This window comes from Cetorhinus maximus, chromosome 8 (assembly GCF_964194155.1).
Source record: "Cetorhinus maximus chromosome 8, sCetMax3.hap1.1, whole genome shotgun sequence".
NCBI lineage: Eukaryota > Metazoa > Chordata > Chondrichthyes > Lamniformes > Cetorhinidae > Cetorhinus > Cetorhinus maximus.
Window position 1 is genome coordinate 18,184,024 of NC_135886.1, and position 27,557 is coordinate 18,211,580.

Sequence of the window (27,557 nt, forward strand, 5' to 3'; positions counted from 1 at the left end):
AGGATCGCTCGCCTCTTCTCTTCCCCCGTAATCTCATTTGCTTGAAAAAAGAACATGAGGCGTTCTATGTTTTGAGACCAATCGTCTGTGGCTGGATCAAAAGGATCAATTCTCCCAAGTTGTGGCATTTTGAGAGAGGGAATAACATCTTCAATTCGAATGGAACTTGCTACTTACAATCACTGGGTGAGGTACAGTGCTGATTTCTTTCTAACTTGATTTCTTCCCTTCAATCCTAATTTATCCTCATCACCAGTTTGTCGTGGGGTGGCCGAGATACTATTAGTGATAGAGTTGATCTGCAGACACTTCTTGGATGGAAACATTAAGTTTATTTACAATTTACTCAGCAGTAACTACACGTGTGCTTTCAACTCCAACTTTATCTCTGCACTGACTGCTGAGGTAGCCCGCGCTACTCTCCTATTTGTTACCACAGATCATGTGATCTTCCCTAACAAGTATTACTCTTAAAGGTACATTACACACTAAATAAAACCATAATTACTACATTAATGCACTAAATCTACAGGTCTGATAGAAAGACTTGCATTTATAAAGCACCTTTTATGACCCCAGGACATCCCAAAGGGTTTTACAGCCAACTAAGTATTTTTGAATTGTAGTCACTCTTGGGGAGAAGTTCTTGCCTAAGTTCAGTAGAGAAACTGGAAATTTGAGGTATTATGGTGGTTTAATAAAAACAAAATACTGCGGATGCTTGAGATTGGAAATAAAAACAGAAAGTGCTGGAAAAACTCAGCAGGTCTGGCAGCAAAAATGGAGAGAGAAACAGAGTTAACGTTTCGAGTCCAATATGACTTCTTCAGAACTTTGGAATTCAGTTCCAAAGAAGAGTCATATTGGACTCAAAACGTTAACTCTGTTTCTCTCTTCATAGATGCTGCCAGACCTGCTGAACAGCACTTTCTGTATTATGGTGGTTGATTACTACTGGCAATTTTTGGGGGCTGCTTACATTCCATTCTCATAATTGCAGTGAAAGCCTTTTTACCAAAAGTTACTGGGATCTCCACCAAACTTTAACTGCTAAGGAATTCTTGATTGTTCTTTAAAAGTAAAATGAAATTGTATTATAATAATGAGGGGAAATGATTGGGAATGCTTTGTACACAAATTAAATACATATAGTGCAGATATATCCAATGTTCCATTGATTATTCAGAATTTAATTTATTGGATTTTCATTTCTACAGATATTTGGATTTGATCTATGTGATGACATATGATTTTCACGGTGCCTGGAACTCATTCACTGGACATAACAGCCCCTTGTATGGTGCCTCTTCAGAACAGAATAAATCTGCAGCTTTCAACATGGTATGTGTACAAGTCCAAAATTCACATTGTGCTTGTACCCAAAATGGCAACAACCACATACTTAATTTACAATTGTTGGAACACTTGCTTCTTTGAAGAGATTGGAAAATATATTTCTTCTTGAACTCTGACAAAAATTAAGCAAAGCAAGGAACCAGTGGATGATCTATTACTAACAAAAATTAAAATTTTGCCTGTGTTAAATCACCCATTGGTTTGCCAGAATTAGTTTCTGATGGCTGACTTTGCAAACTAGAGAAATTTACATTATGGTATTGTTCCAAAGAAGCATTTCTTGATACCTTGTTACTTAGTTGTCACTCTGTTCAATTTGGTCAACTTGAGATTTACATGGCTAGATATCTTTTGAATTTTACTGCAGTGGCAGATGCACTTGTAGACAAGCTTTCTATATAATTGATAAACTGTGAATCACTGTTGGGTGTGCACAGATTGCAGGATTCCCTCAAGCCAATGGTGTGACTGACTGCACCCACATCTCCCTATGAGCCCCATGATACAATGCCAACACTTTTATAAATCAATAAGAGTACCACTCTAAACTTGTACAACCAGTATGCAAATACCAGTAGCATATCATGCTGGTCTGTGGTTTCTTTCCTGGCAGCTGCCGTGATGCTTTTACATGGCGTCAATCAACTATGCCCCCTTCCCCGAGTTTTTGCACAGCCAGTTAAGGCTTAACTGCCCGGAGATAAGACTAGCTCCTGCACACCTGGTTTATTATAAATTTATAGGGCTGTGAAGAAAGAGAAGGGTGTAGGACTAATTGGAGATCTTTCAAAGAGCTTGCATAGATATGATGGGCTCAATGATCTCCCTTCCGTGCTGTAAAATTTCATGACTATGATTCATTTTGAGCAGTTTAACTTTGCTCCAATGGGTCACCTGATGCCGGAACATTGGAGTTCTAAAATAATGATTCAGATAACCGAACAGGTTTGGGTTGCTTCCTCCAATAAAACCCACAAAGCATGTCCTGTATTGTCACTGTGTGCTGCACACTGGATAACTCTGGTTTTCAGCATATGGGGAATACCTCCTGGATGATGAGGGAAAGGAACCAATGGCCCAGAGGATGAGAAGGAAGCGGAATGGCCCAGCAGTTATCAGCTGCTAAAATTACTGCTATTTGAAGTGGAGTTCAGCTGAACAATCTGTGCTCCATAGCACTGATAGTTATTCCAATATTTGCCGCATTCATTCCAACTCACGATCAACACTGTCTGTCCAAATGCCAAAATTGCTGTTTGTCGCATCACATGGCAGGACCACCGGGAACACTTTCTGCAGACCAAGATTTGAAATAGCATTGTAGCTTAAATGATTTACAGATAGTCCGTTTACTATTTGTCGTGCCAGTGAGAGGGTATTTGCCTGATTAAGTGCTTTCTTTTGACCTGCTCGAAAAGACATGTTGCAATACAGGAGGAGGAAGCTTGCTGTGGTTCAATTAAGGACTCTAGACATGCTCGTTATTGTCAGCTTGTAGAAGACTGGGTCTGAGGGAACCCAGCTGCAGACTGCAATTTGGTGCAAGATTTTCTCCACAGGCTTCAGGATCCCAACATCAGGGTCACAAGCCCAAGCTGTGCGGGAAACTCTTTCGAGTTATCAACAGTCACAGATTGCAACTCTTTCAAGTACAATCACAGTTCTTGGTTTCCAGGAGTGGGACATGAACCCACAACCCTCTGATTCAAAGGCGAGGGTGCTATGAACTGAGCACAGTCAACCGGCAGTGCTTTTCTCCAAATTGGCCAATTAGTTTCTTTAAATTCTTTCACAAGATGTGATCATTGTTGGCTAGGCCATCCTTTGTTGCCCATCCTAATTGCCCTTGAGAAGGTGGTGGTGAGCTGCCTTCTTGAACCGTTGCAGTCCATGTGGTGTAGGTACACTAACTGTGCTATTAGGGAGAGAGTTCCAGGATTTTGACCCAGTGACAGTGAAGAAACCATGATATAGTTCCAAGTCAGGATGATGTGTGGTTTGGAGGGGAACTTGCAGATGGTGGTGTTCCCATGCATCTGCTGCCCTTGGTAGATGTTGCCAGCTCGCCTTCCAATTAAGGAGTGGGCTCTTGAAGCTGGAGGGCCAATAGGAGGTCTTCCAGTACTGAAGAATCTGAAGCTTGTCTTTCCAGGTAAAAGAGAAAAAGTGTACCTCAAGTTGGAAATGGCCTGTCTCCAACTTTAACTTTTAAATGAAAATTCCTCAGCATCCAAGCCACTGTTGTGGAGGGATTAGCGATCCACAGGGCAGCTTACAGTTGCAGCTGAGACCAGACAGGTTGGAGGGCCTCAAAGCTTACCTGACAGCCAGTGGCCTGGAGGCCAACTGGAAAATTCTATTCAGCCTCTGACAATAGTCTTTAATTGGCCTTCAACTATCATTAAGTGGCTACCCATCACCTCCGACTGGATAGCCCTCTCTGATCCTGCTTCCAGGAAAATGGCCTGGGGGAGGGTTAGAGCATGCAAACCAGCACGCCGGTCGGCAGCACAAACTTTTTAGCTCATCCATGCTCAGTCCTGCCCTTGGTCTCTGTTGTAGCTGTCCAGCACAGTTTACTTTCTGGCACTGGGGTAGGCATTTGTTCAGGTGGCTGCAAGGGTACAGAAGTGTTGTTACCATGAGGGAAGGCATTATTTGCACATCCCACTCCATAAATGGTCTACCACTGATCTACAGCTACCGATCTGTGGAACAGCACATTCCAGGAGATCACTAAACCGAGTGAGGCTCCTTTCCGGTTGATCTCCCATCCTATCCAAGGGGGAGGATGGTTGAGACTAAAATCTGCATAGCCCCAGAATGTTGCTATTAGGGGTGTCACAGATTTTTGTAGACGGTTGTGAAGGGTGAAGGTCAGGTCCTTCAGGGCTATGTGAAATATTTGAAAGATTTGAAGGAGAATCTCACTGTGGCACTCCTGAGGAGATTAAATATCTTTCTGCGCTGCATCCAGGTCTTTGTGTAAATGATGTTCATACTCACATGCTCCACCTTTTGCCATGCTTATTCACCAACTCACTTTGTCACTTACTGACCATCTAAGGCAAGGAGGACCTTGCTCCTCTCATCAGCTTGCCTCATCAACATCTCCACCGCTGAACCCAAAGACCTTGGGGGTTATACTGGAACTCTTATTCTCTCCAGACATTATACTATTGTTCCACAATGTACCATTCCTGTTTGGCCACAATTCCTGTTCACCTCTCCTTAAAGTTTCTGCAGGACCTTAACAGCCCAGCAATAGCTGATTCCCCATCTCCCAGTGGGCAGGCTGCCAATGGGAAGCATGTTTTCTGCTCGCATAAGCTAATGACAGGTAGCCCAGAAAATGGGACTGGTTCTCCAACCACTTTGCTCTGTAACCATTGCTATTGTCCTAGATATTGCCCTCAATCTTGCAGTGGGAGAGGGAACAAATAATACAAACTAGGGGAAGTTTAGAGCTAGCAGGAACTGAACATAGCATTTTGCCATCTGTGAGCTAGCCGGTTTCATAGATCAATTTTACATTAAGAGGTAGCTTAGAAGAATCACCTTCATTGTTCTGATATTCAGAAAGAAAGATTGAAGATTTTTTAAACTATCATTAGTATAAGGTGTGCACAGGGTACTGTTCATCTATCTATTTAATATTAAATTATTTTGTCTGTTAATTTATAGCCCAAACCAATGCCTGCTGAAGATGATGGTGACCAGCATTTAAAGAATTAATGCATGGTTTACAACAAATATACATTCCTTTGAGACACAAAAACCCAGCAGGAAAAGTAGTCCAATCATAGCTAACGAAAAGTTAAAGATTGAATTAGATGAAAGGACGAGGCTTATAAAGTTGCCAAGAAAGTAGGAAGCCTGAGATTGGGAAAATAGAATATGATGTAAACTAACCAGAAACATAAAAATGTAAAAAGCTTCTATAGGCATGTAAAAAGGGAAAGATTTAGCAAAGCAAAAGTGGGCTCATTATATGCAGAGAAAGGCGTAGTAATTGTAAGTTAAACCATTTCTTACTGTTATGGGGAACATGTGACTATACAGACAAATCAGCCCTAAGCCTGGGGATTCTTAGGGGTGGAGCTTTTTAGCCTTGATCTTGGAACAAGCATGTCGCTTCACCTGGAATCTGTAAATAAAGTTTACTGTTTCTTACAAGAAACCCGTCCTGCATTCCAAGTTTATTACAACTAGCAACAAGGATAAATAGTGCCAATGCAGCACCTCACCTCATGACTGTGAGAATTCCAATATTTTAAGGGAAGAAAGAAAAGAATTATACTTACCAGCACTGCCTCTCTTTGGTAGAATTGACCTGTATGACTCATCCGTCAAGGACATGAGTCATGCATATCAACAGCTTGAGCTGGACAACACTTCAAGAAGTTAGGTCACCATAAACACACACAAGGGTCTGTACCAATATACACATCTACCGTTCAGCGTGTCCTCTGCCTGTGCGATTTTCCAAAGAACCATGGAAAGTTTACTACAAGGACTTCCCCAGGTTATAGTATACCTGAAAGACTTCCTAAACACAGGATCCACAGAAGCAGAACATGAGGAAAACCTGGAAGAGGTTCTGAAGAGATTTTTAGAAGCTGACATTTGTTTTAAAAAAGAATAGTGCACCTTCCAAACAAAGGAAGTATGTATCTGGGTCATCGAGTTGATGCCCAAGGGTTGCATCCATTAGAAGAGAAAGTCAGGGCAATCAAGGAAGCGCCCTCTCCTGCCAACATCACGGACCTCAAGTCTTTTTTGGGCATGGTAAACTATTATGGTCAATTCTTGCCTAATCTATCTACAGTGTTTCCACCTTTACACTTATTATGGAAGAAGAACCACAGATGGTCCTGCAAGGCACAACAAGAGGAAGCCTTCACAAGAGTCAAAAAACCTTTACACTCGTCGTGTCTGCTAGTGCACTATGACCCGTCTAAGGAATTGATACTCACTTGTGATGCATCTCCCTACAGAGTGGGATCAGTATTGTCACACAAGATACAGGGTGGATCTGAAAGATCGATAGGATATGTATCCAGAACCCTGTCTGCAGCCAAGAAAGGTTCTTGTAAATTGAAGAAGAGGGCGTATCTATTGTATTTGGAGTAAAGAAGTTCCATCAATATTTGCATGGTCAACGTTTCACCATAGTGTCAGATCACAAACCACTGTTAGGATTGTTTAGTGAAGATAAAGCAATCCCACTGACAGTCTCTGCTAGAATTCAAAGATGGGCTTTAATTTTGTCGGGGTACGACATTTTTATGCACCGTCCGGGCGTGCATATAACAGATGCAGATGCCCTTAGGCGTCTCCATTTGCCAGATAGTATTACACACGTACTAGTACCTCAAGAGGTAGTACTTGCGTTTTAATTCCAGGACTCCTCACCTGTGTGAAACAGACAAAGAATTGGACAAATCGGGATCCAATTTTAGCAAGAGTGCGTGAACGGATATTACAAAGATGGTCAAATGCACAAGTCTCTGAAGAATTAAAACCATTCTTTGTACGTAGATCCAAACTGAGTTGTCAAGATGGTATCTTGTTATGGGGAGCAAGAGTCGTTACCCCTGTGCAAGAAAGAGAACCATTATTGGAAGAACTTCATGGTGCAAATCCTGGTATTTTGAAAATGAAGATGTTTGCATAAAGTTATATCTGGTGGCCAGGTATAGATAATGATATAGAAAAAGTGGTGAAGCACTGTCTCCAGTGCCAGGAACAGCAGAAGTTGCCCGTTTTAGCTCCACTGCATCTACGGGAGTGGCCTGGTCGACCCTGGGTTAGACTACATATAGACTATGTAGGTCCATTTCTAGGTACCATGTTTCTGGTGATTACTGACACACATTCCAAATGGATGGATGTGTTTGAAGTGAGATCACCTACTTCGTCTGCAACCATTGAAAAACTGTGCCAGAGTTTCAGTGTTCATGGTTTACCTGAAGTTATTGTGTCAGACAATGGTACAGCTTTCACTAGCACTAAATTCCAAAGATTTGTGAACCTAAATGGGATTAAACCCATCAGAACAGCACCGTATCATCCCTCATCCAATGGGTTAGCAGAAAGAGCAGTACAAACTTTTAAAACAAGCCTGAAGAAACTGAGGGAATATTAGAGACACAAATTTCAAGATCTCTGTTCAGCTGTTGCACAACTCCTCATGCGACCACTGGTTTGACACCTTCAGAATTGTTAATAAAGCGCTGACTTCATACAAGATTGAGTCTAGTATTCCCTAATTTAGAGGGGAAGGAGGAGAGAAACCAGGGTAGTCAGAAAGTGAATAATGATGTTCATGGTAAAGGTCCAGAGTTTTCAGTGGGAGAGACAGTTTTTGTATGAAATTTTGCAACTGGTCCAAGATAGGTCCCTGGTAGAATTGTCTCTGAAACAGGACCTATATCTTATCAAGTAGATACTGGCAAAATCAAACAGAGCCAAATGGATCCAAACAGAGCCTTGCAGAGCCAAACAAAGACAAACAGATTCAAACAGGGCTGGGCAGAGCAATGGAAAACAAGATTGTTAGGAAATGGTGATTGTGGATTATCTCAGAAGTCAAGAAACCCCCCAACCACCAGTTAATCCACCTGAAATCGAAGTTGAAACTTCGACCCCTGAGGTGCCAGATTGACAAAGAATAAACATACCAGATGTTTCTGTTGAAGTAAATAATTCTGAACTACCATTGCCTGAGGATGTCCCTGATGCTGCAGTTCCTGTGCAAGTTGATCCAGTGGAAGAACTTCCAGTTGTAGAGTTGTATTGCTCTGCCCGAACCCGAAAATCCCTTCAAAGACTAAATTTTATAATTGCATGAACTGCATATAATTGTGTATAATATGGGTTAAGATACCTTTGTAATTAAGAGGGTAAAACAAAACTAAAGGGGAAGGAATGTAGTAATTGTAAGTTAAACCATTTCTAACTGTTATGGGGATCATGTGACTATATAGACAAATCAGCCCTAAGTGCGGGGAATCTTAGGGGCGGAGCTTTTTAGCCTTGGTCTTGGAGCAAGCATGTAGCCTCATCTGGAGTCTGAAATAAAGTTTATTGTTTTTTACAAGAAACTTGTTCGGCACTCCAAGTTTATTACAAAAGGAGATTTTATAATGGGGAATGAGGAAATTGCAAGGAAACTAAACAAATACTTTGTGTCTATCTTCACAGAGGAAGATACAAAAAACCTCCAAAAATGTTAGAGAACCAAGGGGCCAGTGAGAATGAAGAACTGAAAGGAATTAGTAACAATAAAAAAGTATTACCGGAGAAATTAATGGGACTGAAAGTTGGTAAATCCACTGGACCTAATGATCGACATCCTTGAGTGTTGAAGGAGGTGGCTGTAGAGCTAGTGGATGCATTGGTGGTCACCTTCCAAAATTTTATAGATTTTGAAATGGTTCCTGCAGATTGGAAGGTAACAAATGCAACCCCACTATTTAAGAAAGGAGGGAGAGAGAAAACAGGGAACTTCAGACCTGTTAGCCTGTAGTAGGGAAAATGTTGGACTCTATTATAAAGGATATGATAACTGGACACTTAGAAAATAATAGTAGGATTGGCCAGATTCAATATGGATTTAGGAAAGGTTGTTTGACAAATCTGATGGATTTTTTGAGGATGTAACTAATAGAATAGATAAGGGGAAACCAGTGAATGTGGTGTATTCAGATTTTCGATAAGATCCTAAACAAGAAGTTAGTAAACAAAATTAGAGCACATACTGTCATGGATTGAGAATTGATAACCGGACGGAAAACAGAGTACAGGAATAAATGGGTCATTTTCAGGTTGGCAGGCTGTGCCTAAGGGGGTACCACAAGGATCAGTGCTTGGGCTCCAGTTATTCACAATCTTTATCAATGATTTGGATGTGTGGACCAGATATAATATTTCTAAGTTTGTTGATGTCACAAAACTAGCGGTGATGTGAGGAGAATGCAAAGACGCTTCAAGTGGATTAAGACAGGCTAAGTTAGTGGACAAGAACATGGCAGATGGAATATAATGTGGAAAAATGTGTAGTTATCCAGTTTGGGAGGAAAAATGCGGGGTATTTCTTAAATGGTGAGAGATGTAAAGTGTTGATGTCCAAAGGGACCTGGGTGACCTTGTTCATGAATCATTGAAAGCTAGTATGTAGGTGCAGCAAGCAGCTAGGAAGGCAAATGGTATGTTGGCCATTACTGCAAGAGGATTTGCAAGAGTAAAGACGCCTTGCTGCAATAATATAGAGCTTTAGTGAGACTGCGTACAGTTTTGGTCTCCTTACCTAAGGAAGGATATGCTTGCCATAGAGGGAGTGCAACAAAGGTTCGCCAGACTGATTTCTGGGATGGCAGGATTGTCCTATCAGGAGAGATTGAGGAGACTGGGCTTATATTCTCTAGAATTCAGAAGAATGAAAGGCGATCTCATTGAAATAAGCAAAATTCTTACAGTGCTCGACAGGGTAGATGTAGGAAGGATATCTCCCCTAGCTTGGGGGTCTAGAACCAGGGGACAAAATCTCAGAATAAGAGGTAGGCCAGTTAGGACTGAGATGAGGAGGAATTTCTTCACTCAAGAGGTGGTGAATCTTTGGAATCTTTTGGAAATCCATGGAGGCTCAGTCATTATGTCCAAGACAGAGATCGGTAGGTTTCTAGATATTAAAGACATCAAGGAAAATGGGGATGGTGCAGGAAAATGGTGTTCAGTTAGAAGTCAAGCTACCCAGCCATGATCTAGTTGTAATGGTGGAGCAGGCTCAAGGGGCTGAAAAATGGCCTACTCCTGCTCCTATTGCCCATATTCCAATCTTCCTGTATATTAGAGTATCTCACAATACAGTAACAATAGATCTCTATTTCCCAAAACCTGTCTAGATTTACCCAGCTATTGGATAGTTAAAGATGCGCTCTTGTTTGTTGGTAACACTAAGCATGAGTGATCATTTACACTGAACCAAATTACGATACCTAGAATAAAACGTCCAAATGTAATTGGCTCATTTTTCTGATTTATTGTTTCTGCTGTAGGATTTTGCTGCCAAATACTGGAGAGATAATGGTTTACCAGCAGACAAAATGATAATTGGATTCCCAACATATGGACGAACCTTCACGCTTAAGACTTCCACCAATCAAAGCGTTGGTGCTCCAGCAGTTGGACCAGGACCAGCTGGTATCTACACTAAAGATCCTGGTTACTGGGCTTATTATGAGGTGACAAAACTTGAGTATATTTTTTGGTTACTGGATTAGATCTAGAGAATGAAAATTAAAATCCCACCACGAATTTGAATTCAGCCATAAGAACTGGGAATGAAACTCTGGTATTAGTGAAAGTGAACACAAAGCTGTTGGATTGTCACACAAACCCAGCTGGTTTCATTAAAGCTCTTAGGGAAGGAAACCTAAACATTCTAGCCTGGTCTGATTTATATAGGTCTCCAGTCCCATATTAATATGATTGATTCTTGACTGCCTTCTGAAGTGGTCTAGCCAACTACTCAGATGCATCACTCAAGATGAAGGGATGGGCAATAATACTGGCCTAGCCAGTGATGCCTGCATCCAGGTAATTCATTTTTAAACATCATTAAATGTGTGAATATCTCCCTGCTTCTGCTGAAAATATTAAGCCTGATGTTTCCCAGTAAAATCTTTTATTCCTTTCGAGTGATAAAATATTCCTTTATAGCTGAAATTACATAGAAGGAAGAAAGAGTAAAGCACCCAATCACATCGTCAATATATCACAGAATCATTTGCAACAATAGATTACTTTGCAAAATAGTCACCATTTTTATGCACACAAATACAGCAGTTAATTTATGCACATCCCAGCCCTACGAACAGATAATCTGTTTGAGCTGCTAGATGAGCCAGGAATGTTGGCCAGGGTGCCAGCAAAACACTCTGCTTCCTAAAATAGTGTCATGGACTCTTTTACATCAATCTAAAGCAATAGGATCGCCAATCCTCCAGGATTGCCCTGAAGTCCTCCAGAATGAAAGACTAATCTCCAGGGCAAGCAAGCCAGGAGAAAAAGCATTGGCACAGAGAAATTGTGTTTTTAAAAATGCATTTTTTGGGCATGGCCAAAAACGACTGTTTAACCAAGAGTAAAGAATTATCCAATTGGTAATTAAGTCTATTCACTTTTCAATTTGCATAAAATGGCAGTGTGGCGTGTGTATAAACATGTTGATTGACCAGTGGCAGGAGTGCAGGGTCACCAGTGTTGCATTTTATGTCCTATGAACCTGTAGCCCTGATTCTCTGCCTTTCCACAGCATGAAGCCTGCTTCCATTCACAGTATAACTGCTTTTTTAAAACCAGAATCTATCACATCACACTTATTGATATTGAACTCCATTTGTGACTTTTCAGCCCATTCTCCCATCTCATCAAGATCACTTTGAAGCTTTCTTTAGTCTCCTGAAGAATTAGTTTATCTCCTATTGCAGTCTCCAGAGTAACAAAATGGCACCACTTGCTAATAATATTGGAGAACATGATCTTTTAGAAAAACTTCATCCAGACACTGACCTTGAACAAAAAGTATCCTCAATCAACCAGAGGTAGGGTGGCAAAGACTGGTGACAATATAAATAAGTGAAAGCTGAGAAACAATCTCTAGGCCAAGCCTAGATGAGCATTTAAACATTGCCTGAAGCAGTCAACGTCCTGTACTCCTGAGGAACAACACAAGATAAATGACAACACCAGATCCAGCTCTGGTTTGATGCAATAAGTTATGACAATGATTCCTACCTCCTTTTTTGGTATCATCTTCACATTTTTTACACTATTCCCATTACATCTATAACTAATATTATTGGCATTTTGATGCCAACATTGAATATTAATTCAGAAGTGGTTCCAAAACTGAAGCCTATGGGATTCCACCAACCACTTTGAAAATCTGCCCTTAACTACTACTCTTTTTTTTTCCTTCTACACAATTTTAAAATTATTTTTTCAATTGTATCCCTAATTCCATATCCCCTAACCTTCTCTAATAATCTTGCACGTGGTACCTTTGTAAAAGGCTTTCCTAAAGTTCATGCACACTGCATCCACCTCATTTCCTCATCTACCATTTCTGTTAATTTCTCAAAGAAGTCTATAAAGTTTGTCAAGAACTGTTGAAATCCAAATGTAAAATATTGCTGGAAACCGCCATAAAAACAGAAAACGCTGGAAATACTCAGCAGATCTGGCAGCATCTGTGGAGAAAGAAACAGAGTTACCGTTTGAGGTCTGTGACCTTTCATCAGGACCCAGAATCCAGGGAAACCTTAAAATTCCCATATTCCATACAAAGTTCTGATGAATGTTCTGTTGAAATCCATGCTGGCCATTGCTAAATTTCTATTTATCTAAATAGGTGGAAAATTTTCCCTACCACAGATATGAAGCTAATTTTAATCACTCAAATTAGCTCAATATCACTTTTTAAAAATAGGTTCTACATTGAACAGTCTCTAATGCTTCAGCACACATTTGCAGAAACCAGAAATATAGAGGTAGATTATAACTTTTAATGCCTGCGGTAATCTGGTAGGGCCCGGCACCTCTTTAGAAAAAGGCTAACTGTTATTCCACTGAAATAAACAATCTGCCCCATCAGATTACTTCCCAGTGAAGACAAATATCTATATGTAATTTCAAAGGTATCAGCGATTTTCTACTCAAAAGTTTTAACAATGCACAAATATGCAATTCTTCTCCTGGCTCTTAATCATAAAACAATATCCAATCCTTCCATTGATAGATCTGTGACTTCTTGAAGAATGCTAAATCCAAAATGATTAAGGAACAGAAGGTCCCATATGCATCCAATGGAAGGGTGTGGCTTGGATACGATGACATGAACAGCTTTGAGGCCAAAGTACGGTTTGTGCATTCTGAGTTATTTGAATCTAAAGATTTTTGTTCTCGTTGGATCAAATGTCGTACAGTATTCCGTTATGTTTGTGCACATTGTTGCACCTTAAAACAGGAGTGTCAGCACTTTGTCTTCCTGGGCCACATAGGTGTATACTGCAGAGGCAATAAATTACAAGATCACAAGACAGTCACTGATAAGCTCATTTTATTTGAACCTTCTATAGAAACCTTCTCCCAATGTAGCATCCAGCTGCTTTGGGAATAATCCAGAGGTTTGGACTCCGCTACTGTATCCGGAGGTTTATTCCGCATGTTAATTACTCTTTGCATGAAAAATAATTTTTCAGTTTACATATATCTCAAATTGCTGATCTAACAGTTCTTAGAATTTATCCACTTTGAATTCAACATCGTATAAAGGCCACAGTGCATTTTAAACCATCAAACCATAGAATTTAAGCAGGACAGACCAACAAGTAAGAAATATAAACACAAATAAGACCAAGTTGGCTGGGTTTTGTCAGGGCTGGGAAACCACATGTGGCTCCAAGGCTGCAGTTAGGACAAGCTGTGTTAAAAGTCAAGTAAGTAACACACCCATCATGTATGTTGTATGAGACACACTCACATCCGACCAGTCAAATATCTCATTCATAAAACTGGAACAATTTACAACCAAGCAATCTTATTTAAGACATGAGAAAAGAAGTCACTCATATCCTGCCAGTCTTGCGAGTCAGGCCTCTCCACGAAAGGAAGAACTGGGAATTCAGACGCAGCAGCCAATCTAGAGATAAAGTGCATTAAGTAACAGCAGCTGTTTTCTAATTGACCACAGGATCTACCCATTTTGAGCACTTTGTCAAAGGCAGCACAAGATCATTTTTTATGCCCCACTCCAGTTAAGTTCTGCGGCCTTAAAGGGTCAGGCCAATTAAACACTATTACATTAAGGACAGAACACTTTCGTCAATTAAGTACTGGTGAACGTATTAGTAAAAAGGTTCTGAAAAGTGATATGTATGGCATGTTGTGCCACACTCCTGCTCTGCAGATTTTAAACTTTGAACAGTTATATAAATTGTATAACCTATAAGTTCTTTCATTGTTCCAACCTGTTCTGCAAAATCAAGTTTCAGTAGCCACTTCATTGCACTCCAGGGAGCCTAACAAGCCACATACAAACGTTTCCCCATAGATTTTTTAGTCAAAGGTTGGAAAATCTTGTACCATCCTTGTCAACAACAATAAACAAAACTCTATTTAAATAAATTTTGAGATGCACCCATCGCAAGTTAGCCATCACTATTCTACGTGCAAATCTGTGTTTATTTTTAACAAAAGTATGTGAACCTATTATGTCCAACATGCAGGGAACCTTTCCAACCAACACAAATGTTTTCCAAGTTGCATCACAGATTATATTTTAAATGTATAAAACTGATCGGGCCTCAAATTGATCTGAGGAGCAGCCAAAGAACAATTAATCTATAATTGTATCAGAATGGTACTGCATTTGGTCCTTGTAGCCTTCAGGGAATATATTAACATACACACAATTGTGCATTTGCAGTGGAATAATGCACTATTTTTGCAGGCACCAAAAATTGAATTTACAATGCAACAGATAGGAAAGGCCATTAGATTTTCAGCTCAGCGCTCTCCTATCTGCAACTTAATTATCTTTCTCTCTTGCTGATGGTTTACTGAATAAGTTTCTTCCGTCACTGTTGTTACTGTTTTCATATTTGGAGGCTTGGAAAAGTTTACTACTTCAGTGACAGGAAGAGAAAAAATGCTTCCTCCATCATTGGTACATTTCTTTCAATGGAGGGCCACCACCATCTTCCACCAATAAGGTAGCAACTTTTCCAAATCCACCAGGCTCACAAAGCTCAAAAAGTTAAAACTAACAGGACAAGGAATAAAATGTAAGCCCGCGAGTGCGCAAATCGAAAATAATTCACGCATGACTGGGTCTTCTCAGGCTAGCGAACCAGAGCTTCAAGGTGAGATATGCCCACATGCCATAGTTAACTCTACTAAAAGGTTGCCAAAAAGTCTGGAAGATTGTTTCTATTCCTTCATTAGATGCAGGTGTTGCTGGCAAGGCCAGCGTTTGTTACCCATCCCTAATTGCCCTCGAGCAAGTGGCGTGAGCTACTTTCTTGAACTGCTGCAGTCCATGTGGTATAAGTACATCTACAGTGCTGTTAGGAAAGGAGTTCTAGGATTTTATTGTTATTCTTGCCCATCTACATGACCTATTTAAGCCTCTTGTACAATTGCATTTATTAATGGAGTTTGGTACCATTTACCAAAATCGAAGTACAAATGAAAATACTGCAGCAATGTTCTTTTCACTTGTTAATAATTACAAACCTGCTATTAACCATTTACAAATAAAACTATTTCAGTTTGAGATGTTGTGCAAGGTGAGTGGTCCATAATGGGCTTATCATGCTTTATCATCTTCTAAACACATGTAAGTACTTCAGATGCAGAAATGCAATTGTTGCAGTCCAGTTGCAGAGTATGCTTTTGTTGTGATTTTCCAGGAGCTGTAAGTTGTGCATTCTCCGGTTTATAATGGAATGCAATTCCCTTGATGAGACCTCATGCAGAAGTCAAAATCACAGATATCTATTATTCTCCCTACAGTAGAGATAGGTTTTGAATTTCCCCTTGAAAGCAACCATTATTTCCTAATTCAGAGTGTAGACAGATTACCAGGTCACTTTCTCCTGCTATTTCTGTTCAAGTGACTGGGATGCCTTTCATTTCATCAGGGGGCATCTTCCCTTTCTCAGTGCTTAGGAAAACACATTCATAAACCACCAAAGTAACTTAAGTCTTCATTTGGCCTTTTCCCCTCCACTTTTTTTGCCTGGGATCTGAGGATGAAAAAGTACTCAGGCGTCCATTCACACCTCCCCACAGTTGGTTGGTCACAATACACTCCCTCATATTTAGGTATTTAGTTATATGTTAGATCTATGCAAAGAAGGAAAACATGGCCTTCATGTCCAGTGATCAAGGGTCAGAAGTAGGCAGCTCAAATCCCACTGCAAATGTGGCTTGTGTACGCACTCAGGATATGCCCTTTTGCACAAGCTCAAGAAAGGGTGTAAAAGTATTTGGTTTAGAACAATGACACTCTGCTGACAGCACAGCAACTGCCGGCATTCCAATGCTGCGGCAAGCCCCCAAGTTTTTCCAGGTGAAGCTTTCATCCTCTGTTGAGAATAACCAACACCAATTATAGCAATGACCCCAGGGCTTAAAAATGGGGCAGGGCTGAGGCATCACCAGAGGTGTCGTGCCTAATTTTGAAGTGCCGGAGCTCTAAGAAAGTTGGCCATGTCTTTTCTAAATCTACTATTGCATTGTTTTTCTACGTATTAATCATTTGAATCCCCAAACATCAGTAAAACTAGGCTTTTTAAGTGAAAAATATTAGTGCTTGAAGGCATTTTATTTCGAACCATGTGGTATTTTGAATTATTAGTCTTTAACATAGCTGGAATTTCATTAAGCAACAGTTTAATTATTTAATTCAAGCCTATCTAAAATCATGAATTACAGAGAACTTTACTTACCTCTGACTGGGGGATGGTATATAGAGAGTCCACTGCTTTTCTTGATTTAAATTAATGACCTAGACTTTGGTGTACAGGGCATAATTTCAAAATTTGAAGATGATGCAAGACTTGGAACTATTGTGAACTGTGAAGAGGATTGGGATAGACTTAAGAGGATATAGACATGCTAGTGGAAAGGACAGACACAAGGCAGATGAAATTTAACGTAAAGAAGTGTGAAGTGATACATTTTGGTCAGAAGAATGTGGAGAGGTGACATAAAATGAAGGGTACAATTCTAAAGGAAATGCAGGAGCAGAGGGACCTGGGTTTATATGTGCAAAATCATTGACAGTGGCAGGGCAGGTTGAGAAAGCAGTTAATAAATTATACTGAATCCTGGATTTTATAAATAGGGGCACAAAGCACTAAATCAAGTAAGTAATGAATCTTCATAAAACATTGGTTCAGCCTCAATGGGAAGGATGTGAAGGTTTTAGAAAGGGTGCAGAAAAAATTAACAAGAATGGTTTTGAGGATGAGAGACTTGACTTATGTGGATAGATTGGTGAAGCTCCTTGGAGAAGAGAAGGTTGAAAGGAAATTTGTTACACGTGTTCAAAATCATGAGGGGTCTGGTGAGCGTGAATGGGGAGAAACTGTTCCCATTGGCAGAAGGTCAAGAACCCTAAGGTGAATAACAAAAGAACCAGAGGTGACACGAGGAAAATCTTCCTTATGCAACAAGTGGTTTGGATCTGGAATGCACTGCCTGAGCATGTGATGGAGACAGATTCAGTTGTGGTTTTCAAAATGGAATTGGATAATTATCTGAAGAGAAGAGATTTTACAGGGCTACAGGGAAAAGATGGAGAAGTGGGACTAGCTGAGTTGCTATTGCAGAGAGCTGATTCAGAGAATATGGGTGGAATTGTCCCAGATCTGCACTAAGCGCAGTCGCGGGTGTGAAAAAAGACGTTTTACCCGTTGGCCGCAATTGCAGGTTTTCGTGTCATATCGTCCCCTACCCACCTCATTAATTATGCAGCCACATGAAACAAGCCGCTTCAATGGTGGCCGCCCGCCAATGTGCCCTCCATGCCGTTACCTAGCCGCTTCCTCACACAGGGCGCCATATTTAAACTGCAGCCGCATGCACACTTCTCAATGATTGCAACCCAGGACTGCTCCAGTGAAGACATGGGCTCAAAGGCCAAGAAGAGTGCAGCCTCCCGATTCAGTGACGCATCCCGGGGACACCTTCTGGACGTCATGGAGGCCCGCTGTGATGTCCTCTACACCTGCTTTGGCCGCAAGAGGCCCATGCGTCTCACCAATCCTGCTTGGGAGACGGTGATGGAGGTGGTCAGTGCCAACGCTGCACACAAGGTCAGCCATCCAGTGCAGAAAACTCCATGCTGCCAGGGTAAGGCAACCATCATCACACTAAACTCACACACTCACAAGGCCATCACACATTCACTGGCATCTCGCTCACTGTCAGCTCATGGGACATCACCTCTTACTCTCTCACAGACACCCTCACATTTTCATCTGGGCTCATCTCCTCCGGAGACTGCCTCCTCAGTCCTCAGCATCTTGAGGCCACTTGCACAGATCAACATGTATCCCCACACAAACCCTAGGATACCCCATTTCTCCAGAGCAGCCCTCGCCTTGCAGCCTCTTCCCTTGCCTGAAGCCACTTCTCTCCCTTCCCCAAGCAAGCCCTAGTGCTATAGCCATTGAAAAGCCACCCTCACCTTATGGCTAGTCTGGTTGGTAGAGGCCTGCCTGTGAGCCCCCCTTAAATTGATGTGGTGCTGCCTGCGAAGCCTGGCACTGATGACCGCGAGTGCTGCCCTGGTGGGCATCTGGAATTCACTGCCTAAGTTGATGGTTGAGGCTAAGATGCTCAACTCATTTAAAAGGTACCTGGATCAGCATCTGAAGTGCTGTAACCCACAAGGCTACGGACCATGTGCTGGAAAATGGGATTAAAATGAGCGGCTAGTCTCTTTTTGGCCGGCACAGACTGAATGGCCTCTTTCTGCACTATAATTTTTCTATGGTTCTGTAGTAACTGAAGGTATAGCCTCTTCTGCTGTCTATCAGGGGTCACGTGATGTTCTTGGAAGCTCTGACCAATGAGCCCTAAGCATGGGTAATCCAGGGGATGGGGCTTCCTGATGAGAGTCCTGATCGAGCGTATAGCATCTGAAAAGCTCTCTGCAATAAAACTTCTGTTTCTTGTTGAAACCTGTCCACTCCGTCAAGCCATTACATTTGGGAACGAGGGTAAAATAGCTCCAATGCTGCAGCTCGCCTGGTTAACATGAGTACATCAAATCTTAATAAAAGAGAAGACTACTCAGCAGTCATGCCACTCTTCCAACAGCCAACTATTCCACCTCTGATTAACGTCGAACCATCAATTCCTGAGGTGACAGATCGATCTAGAATAGACATGCCCGATGTCTCTGTTGAGTTGCCTAACCCAGAACTGCCACTTTCTAATGGTGTGTCTCGCGTTGATGTTAATGCTGCACTCTATGTTGATCCTGTGGAGGAACTTCAAATGGTAGAGCTATACCGCTCGAACCGAATTAGGTAAGCATCTCAGAGACTTAGGCCGGGATTTTCCGGCCCTATCGGGGGTGGGACCCGCTGCGGGCGAGGGGGCGCCCCAGCCAGAAGTCCATTGACTTGTGGCAGGACCAGAAGATCGCGGTAGTGGGCGGGTGCTGAAAATCCCACCATTAATCTTTAATCACCCGAAGATGTATGTATGTATGTATGTGTTGTTCTCTGTAAATAGAAACTGTAAAAAATTAAAGGGGGAGGAAATGTAGTAAGTGAAGGTATAGCCTTTCCTGTCCACTTCATCAAGTCATTACAGGTTCTATGCAGCAGGATATATGAAAGTTATTGATGAACAGAAATTAAATCATTTCCATTGTTAATTTGTCCTTGTAGGTCCAGTGGTTGAAATTTAACAAATTCGGAGGTGCCTTCGTGTGGTCAATAGACCTTGATGATTTGCATAGTCATTGCAAACAAGGAGTACTTCCTCTGACAGCCAAATTGCATAAACTTCTTGAAATAAATCCAGGTAAAAAACTTACCATTACCATTGGTAAATGAAATAATAGTATTGCAGCAAGCTAATCTTACAATATTGGGATATGCATTACAATAGTAAGGTAGGGTTATTAAATGTATTGTTGTATTCTAGTGCAGTTTTGAAAATCAACCACTTTTTTGAAGGTATTGGTAACTAAATTATTAGTGATAGAAAGGTCATGATAATGTAGCTTACATAAAATCAAATTGAGATATGTTACTAGTTATTAACTATAAATCCTCCTTCAAATGTGTTTTTAGACATTAAATTATTATAAAACCTTCAAATGCTCCTTCAAGGAATGATAAGTTTCTGGGGCTGAATTTTATGCTGATTGGGTGGGCGCACGCCCAACCTGATCGGGCGCGAAATCACATGAGATGACATCGGGTGAGTGTCCCAATGCCATTCCGCATTTGCACGATATTTCGGTCGGCGAACACACGTTGGTGTCAGAGCCGCGCCCGCCATCAATTAAAAGGCCATTTAAGGCCATTAAAAAGGCAATTGACCAAGATTTCATGTTGCCCATGCGATTTCGCACTCTTCAGCAAAGCGGGCAGGCGGGCATCTGACATTTTGCAAAACCTCATCCAAGGGCGGGATAAAAAGGGTCTGCAGCATTGCCATTGTGAGTAATGAGGAGTTTTGGAGATAGCTTGCTGCTGGTTGCTCTTTGGTACTTGGCAGCTTCATCTCTGTTCATTGTTAGCATTTCCAAGCTGCTTGCGAGGACTCATTGGTGTCTCCAAGGCCTCCAGAGGATTTTGACCGTGTGGAACCTTCCAGGTATCGGACAGCCATCCATAACCCTGGGGATTGTGCTCTCCACTGGTGGCACCTCCTCCAAGGATGAAGAGAGGGGCAAAAGGGAGAGGAGGCCAGGTGTCCCTATGCAGCTTCCAGGGGAGGGACCTCTGGGAGGAGAGGCGCAGGCACAAGAGGCGCAGGGCCAGCAGGTAGCCCAAGGCAGAAGGGGCCACAGAAGACGCCACTATCCTGCTGCCAGTTTTTTTTACAGGTGGTGATACTGCTACCTCAACATGTCAGAGTTACAATATCGAAGGAGGGTCCCCCTCTTGAGAGAGACCGTGACCCCCATTTGTCAGGTGATTTGGCTTGAGATCACCTCCGACTGTGTGGGTGGACACCCCATGCCAGTGGCTCTGAAGGTCACAGTGACCCTCAACTTCTATGCCTCCAGTTCTTTCCAAGGGTCAGTGGGGGATCTCTTTTAAGCAGGTGACAGAAGCTCTGTTCAGTAGGGTAATGATATTTATTCATTTCCATACGGACGAGGCCAGCCAGGCTGAGCAAGTCAGAGGGTTTGCAGCGATTGCTGGGTTCCCCCGCATCCAGGGTGCAGTCGACTGCACAAGTGCCCAACAAGGCGCCAGCGGGTCAGCCGGGTACCTTCGTCAACAGGAATAGATTCCACTCCATGAACATGCAGATAGTTTGTGACCACAAGACACATATTCTGCAAGTTTATGCAAGGTAGCCTGGCAGCTCCCATGACACTTACACCCTCAGACACTCCCAGGTGCCAAGAGTGTTCAGTGCTCCAGCTCGGCTGGATCTGGGTGGATGGCCGCTGGGCAACAAGGGCTATCCATTGAAAAGGTAGCTTATGACACCTCTCCACCACCTAAGAACAAAGGCAGAGCAGGGTTATAATAGGAGTCATGCCTCCACAAGGGCAGTGATAGAGAGGACCATAGGTGTTCTGAAGATGCGCTTCCGATGCCTGCGGCTTTCAGGGGGAGCACCCAGAGTGGGTGTCACTACTAATCGTGGTTGCATGCTGCGCTCTCCACAACCTGAGACTGGCAAGGGGTGACCCACTGGAGGAAGAGGATCTTGACGCAGCTCCACAGGCCATAAAGGATGAATCCTGTAGTGAGTCAGAAGAGGAGTACAGTGAGGAGAACACTGAGGGCGTGGAGGCAGACCTCTGTAACCTTCAGGCAGGCAGGGACACCTTGATCCAATGCTCCTTCAACTAGGCTGCCAAAGATCTGCTCCCACCTCATGCCAGGGCTGCCGCCTCCATCCAGGATGTCTGAAACGCCCCTGTCATGTGAACCCAAAGTCCACTCAATGTCTGTGCAATAAAGTTTAGAGCCACTCACGTCCAGCATTACATACTGGCTTACCCTGCACCAAAAATAAAAGGTGAAGCGTACTCAGGCCATCACATCAACAGCAAATTTATTAGTATTTGTCACATTCAAATCACAACAGTAGACATATAAACCAAACATAACTGAACAGAGGGTCACCCATGAACAGTCCCTCTTGTGCTCATGGTGCCTTAAACTTACGTTTGCGAATGCTACATCTTGGTGCAGCCCCCCACCCCTTCCCCACACCTTTGCTGGCAGCGGCATTGGAGGCAGCCTGCTGACTCTGCTGTCTTGATGATCTTTGCAGTCGTCCTCTGGTCAGTGGAGCCTGTGCTGGCCCTGCCTGGGAGGGAGTGGCCAGTGCCACGGCTGGCATCTCCCAGTCATCACAGCCTCTTCAGATGGCACGGACACTGGCTGAGGAGCTGCTGCCGTCATCGGGAGCGCCCTGAAAGAGCCCGCAGACACGACAAGCAGGCCATGCGCCAATGTGAGGTCGCTCTGGACCTCCCTGCTTGCCATTGATGGATGGGCATCGAGCTGGGATACTGGGTTCCTCATCCATCTCGCACACTGGCACTGACCATCTGAGGTCAGTGCCTGTGTGAGGGTTTGCAGCTCTGAGCGCAATGCCAGGAACCCCGATTCTGTCCCTGGAGCTGCCTCTCCATGAGAGTCACCACTCTCTCAATGGAGGAGCCAGTGCGCTCGGCCATGAGGGTCAACGCAGTGCTGATGCTCTGCATGGACTCCTCCACAACAGAGACCATGGCACGCATACCCTCATGGATCTCTGCCAGAGCCTCCCGCACATCCTGCTGGACATCCAGCATCTGCCGCTTAATGGATGACTCCAGAGGCTCAACATCTGCCTTCGACCCAGCATCGTCCTGGTCTTCAGCAGTCCTCCGACTGCCGGTGCCTTGGGCACTCTCTGCCTCTGCCTGCACCTCAAGCGAGTATGAAGTGCCCTCACCAATGCGCACTGACAATGTAGCCGACAATCTAATGCCCATCAAGGTGCTAGTATCTGCGCTGGTGCCTGGTTCAGAGTGTGGGCGTGACGCAGGTGCGGATGAAACCCGGCTGACCTCTGGCGTTAGGGTGGCCATTCTGGGTGCTGAGAATGAGTGTGTGCTGGGGCGAATCTAAGGGATAACAAGGACATGTAATTGGCTAAAGCACCCTGGTGAGACAATGGAGATCTGCATCACGGTGCCATCGTCTTTCAATGATCAATGGGGATTCCAGGTTTGAGGCCCCCATCAGTTAAGAGACTACAATAGAATGGTTGCACAAGTCGAAACTCTCACTTCTGTGCACTACGCTCTTACCTTCATCTAACACCTCTGCCTCTCCATGACCGGTTGCACAGGGAGCATGCTGGCTCTCCAGCTCCAGGGAGTCCTGCTCAAACCTGGTCAGCAGCAGCAGGTTGGGCGGGTCTCCGCCTGTCCGTGACCTCTACAATTGGTTATGGCTCATCTTCTCTTGAAAGGATAGAGGAGCATTGATTAGTTCACTCCCTACCTGCAGCGCCATTGCAGTCTGGCCAATCCCACCTGAGGAACACCTCGCAGGGCACATCTGAGTCATGACCCTCAAGCCGAAAGGGAAAGTCCAAGCAGCGAGGGCTCACCCCACCTTGGCGAGCTTCAGCATCATTTACAGTTGGCACTTATACTGTAACACCCCTGAGCTCCAGAGGGGGACAGCCAGCCCTCAACACTTCACCACACTGATCCATGCCAACATGATGCTCACCCTTCTTGAGCACAGCAGGGTCATTGAACCTCTTGCGCCACTGCACCCATGTGCGCCACACAACATCATGACTGCTGATCTGCACTGCCACCTCCTCCCAAGCTCTTTTTGTTAGGTGTGGTGGCCTCCTCCTTCCATCCCTTGGAATAAGGATGTCCCACCTGATAGCCACCTCCTCCAGGAGGACCGCGAGGCACTCGATCGAAAAGCAGGGGGCCAAATGCCCACCCGGCCTGCCCTCCCACCTGGCATCTCCAGCCGCTGCCGAGGTCATAGGTACTGTCTCCGCAATGCAAGCTGTATGCTCCTTCACCAGTAGCCTTCAAGGGGCTGCCTGTGCGATTTCTAAACTGGCCATCATTAGGCCCGGCGGCCAATCACGCCTGTGAGCTGAAAATTCAGCCCCTGGGCTTGATTCAGGATGCCCATCAACCTACATCTAGTGTGTAGAACTTTTTTTTTGTTGTTTAACTGCCTGTTTTCAGTTTAAGACATCAACAACTTTGCTACCTAAACATATACATTAGACTGATAAGTTTCATCACCAAGAAAAGCTTGCCAGTATAAGCTTGAGTACCACAGAAACAATTAATATGTCCTTAATCACTGATCTGGACTTACTGGAATTAAAGTCGGAATAGTTAATCTTGAATAGGATAATGGAAAAAAGTTATTCAAATGCAAAATACTGCAGATTCTGAAAGAAAAACAGAAAATGTGGGAAATACCCAGCATTTCTGCCAACATTTGTGGAAAGAAAAACAGAGTTAGCATTTCAGGTCTGTAACTTTTCATTAGAACCCTGCCTTCTGAATAACTCTTATTGGTATTTTACCAACTCAATGAGCCTATTTGAACACAAGAGAATTGCATTCTGTAGCACCTTGTATCTGTAAGGAACACCTCAAAGCACTTCACATGCAATTGGCTACTTAAACTTTGACTTATGTAGGCAAAGGTGGTACTCAGTTTGTGCACAGAAAGATCACAGAACTACAATCCGATAAAGAACTAATTAAGTATGATGGTTTTAGTTGAGGGAGAGCCAGTTGGCCATTACAAGGAAAACATTTCCTTTTTGAATAGTATTAAGTCCACCTATACCGCTGTTAGGTGAGCATATATGGAGCCCATCTCCTCTCTAATTAGGGCGCTTACATTTCAAAATAGCGTTGCACGAGCGGATTTCATCCAGGCATCGGATTCCTGACCCTGCTTTGAAAGCCTGACCCAAGGTCTAAGTTGCATTTCCCAATTAAAGGATAACAACGTACTAATTTCTCAGCAATACACTGGAATATGAGCCAAGCTCAAGTATGAAAATACAGCTCCCCTTGGGCTGTGTCTGATTCTGTCACTTCCAGATGCATGTTGTGATTAACAAGGCTGCCTTGTTCAGAGGCTGCAGTTAGGAGTATTGGAAATTCTGCCCTTTAATCCCATTGGTTGCTGTTATAATCGCTATTCTAATCACTATTCTACATTCAGGTAGAAGATTGAGAAATTTAAAAGCTGGTGTATGCATTGGTTTATATTAGTTTTCTCAATCCTTGAATTTATGAGTTAGAAGTTTTCTTTTTGGAGTTAGGCAAGCATTTGAAAATGAATACAATTTGACAAGCTTTGAATGTATTTATTTTGATTTTATAATAGTAAATAATATTTATATAATGAGATATAGTTTACAGACACTTTGCATATGCAGTAAACTAAAAAAATTTTAGGTTCAGCAAATTGCCCTGTTTTTAACTGCATTTTTAAAAGCAAATATGTGTTATCTGAGAACTATAATTGAAGTGCTTTGTGGTCAAAGCTGTTCCAGGGCGGTTCATTATGAGAAAGCAGAAGTGTTATCTCAAGTATTTATTTCAAAGCTAATTGGCCATTAGCCTCATTGCAATTTATGGATATTACTGCATGCAGAATGACTACCACATCGATCTAGATTGCAGCCAACATGCTTCATTGTAGTTTACCGCATATGCGATGTGTCTGTAAAATATATCTCATTATATAAATATTATTTACTACTATAAAATTTAAAATAAATACATTCAAAGCTTGTCAAATTGTATCCATTTTCAAATGCTTGCCTAACTTCAGGGAAGAAAACTTCTAACTCATAAATTCAAGGATTGAGAAAACTAATATAAACCAGTGCATACACCAGCTTTTAAATTTCTCAGTCTTCTACCTGAATGTAGAATAGTGATTAGAATGGCAATTATAGCAGCAACCAATGTGATTAAAGGGCTGAATTTCTAATACTCCTAACTGGAGCCTCTGAAGTCTTACTTCAACCATTGGTCACAGTTGCATGTTCTTGTAAAGTCTTATAGAGCAGAATCCAAGATTGAAACATTTTTCGTCACTGTTCAAGAGCATAAATGCGGAAATTGACCAGAGAAGAGTTCAGGAAAATGATCTTCTTCCTTCTATCCAGCGTCTGACCACACCATTCCATCTCACTGCCACAGTAATAGAATTTATATTTAACGGAAACAATCTGATTTTGGTGAATTTAAATGCTATCACATTTTTCTTTTTCAGGCTGTGCAAAACCAAATATGAGCAGTAACTTGGACAGTGGCAATGGAAAAGTAGTTGTGGATCTTGATCAGGGATGGTGCGCCAATAAAAAGATTGGTATTCACGCTGACCCAACAGATGCATCCAAATTCTACCACTGTGCTATGATAACCATCCATGAACGCTGTGCTGAGAAGCAGGTCTTTGATCAAGATTGCGTGTGTTGTACACAGCCTCAACTTAGGGGTCCTCAAGGACCAAACTGGTGTTCCAATAAACTTGATGGATTTTACACTGACCTAAAAAATGTTTCAAAATTCTATATTTGTGCTCAGCGCCAAACCTTCTGGAGGGACTGTCCCAAGGGCCTGGTGTTTCACAAAACATGCAAATGCTGCAAGTAGCCATAACCCGGAGGCAAGGTTAAATGATCATAAGCATTCTTCAAAAATATTTTCCAATAACACAACAAACTATTTTCAAATTTAATTTCTATTTCCACCTTTTGCCTCCTATATTATTAGTACATCAGTAAAATCAGAATCTAGCGCATAAATATATCAATTAGTTACAGCTATGGCATGAATCTCAAACATCCCACGCACTTTGCTTTTTCTTAAGGTGCCAGAGTAACAAAACGACCAATCATTCATTATTTGTAGCCTCATTGTATTGTACCCTAATTTTACTAAGCATTAGCAATGAGCTTCAGCTTCCATCACAGACTGAATACTTTGATTTTTTTTTGTGGTCCAATTCTGATTAAGGAATTATGAAAACACAAACTCAAATTTGACCCGATGAATGTTAAATTTAAAATTCTTCACTGTACTAAATAAAATAAAACCTTACTGCAAACTATGGTGAGAATTTCTTTTCAGTACCTTTTTAGTAAATTTACTGGTGGATCATCTTAGCACTGCCAATGATAAAAACTCTCTTGTATTGGTCTTTTTTGTACCTCCTTCTTCCCACCCACTTCTGTTTGTATCTTTTTTTCTCTCTCCACCCCCCCCCCACCCCCCACCCCACCCCCACCCACCCACCCACCCCACCCCCACCCACCCACCCCACCATCCCCTTGCTCTGCGTTTCTGCTTCTCCTTCCTATCTTTTTCTTTTCCTCTTTTGCTGGGTTGTGTACGATGCAGCAGGGCA

The 27,557-nt window shown here is 42.5% G+C and overlaps 1 protein-coding gene across 1 annotated transcript in view; it reads left to right on the plus strand.

Annotated features, from left to right (window-relative positions):
- LOC144683478 (acidic mammalian chitinase-like) overlaps positions 1–27,254 on the plus strand; it is a 58,151-nt gene extending 30,897 nt beyond the window's left edge. Inside the window, exons 7-11 of the mRNA XM_078546530.1 lie at positions 1,218–1,341; positions 10,416–10,601; positions 13,160–13,276; positions 19,833–19,968; positions 26,421–27,254. Of these exons, the coding sequence (XP_078402656.1) occupies positions 1,218–1,341; positions 10,416–10,601; positions 13,160–13,276; positions 19,833–19,968; positions 26,421–26,803 (946 nt within the window). The 3' untranslated portion in view covers positions 26,804–27,254. The remainder of the gene's footprint in view (positions 1–1,217; positions 1,342–10,415; positions 10,602–13,159; positions 13,277–19,832; positions 19,969–26,420) is intronic.
- Positions 27,255–27,557: the final 303 nt, after the last annotated feature.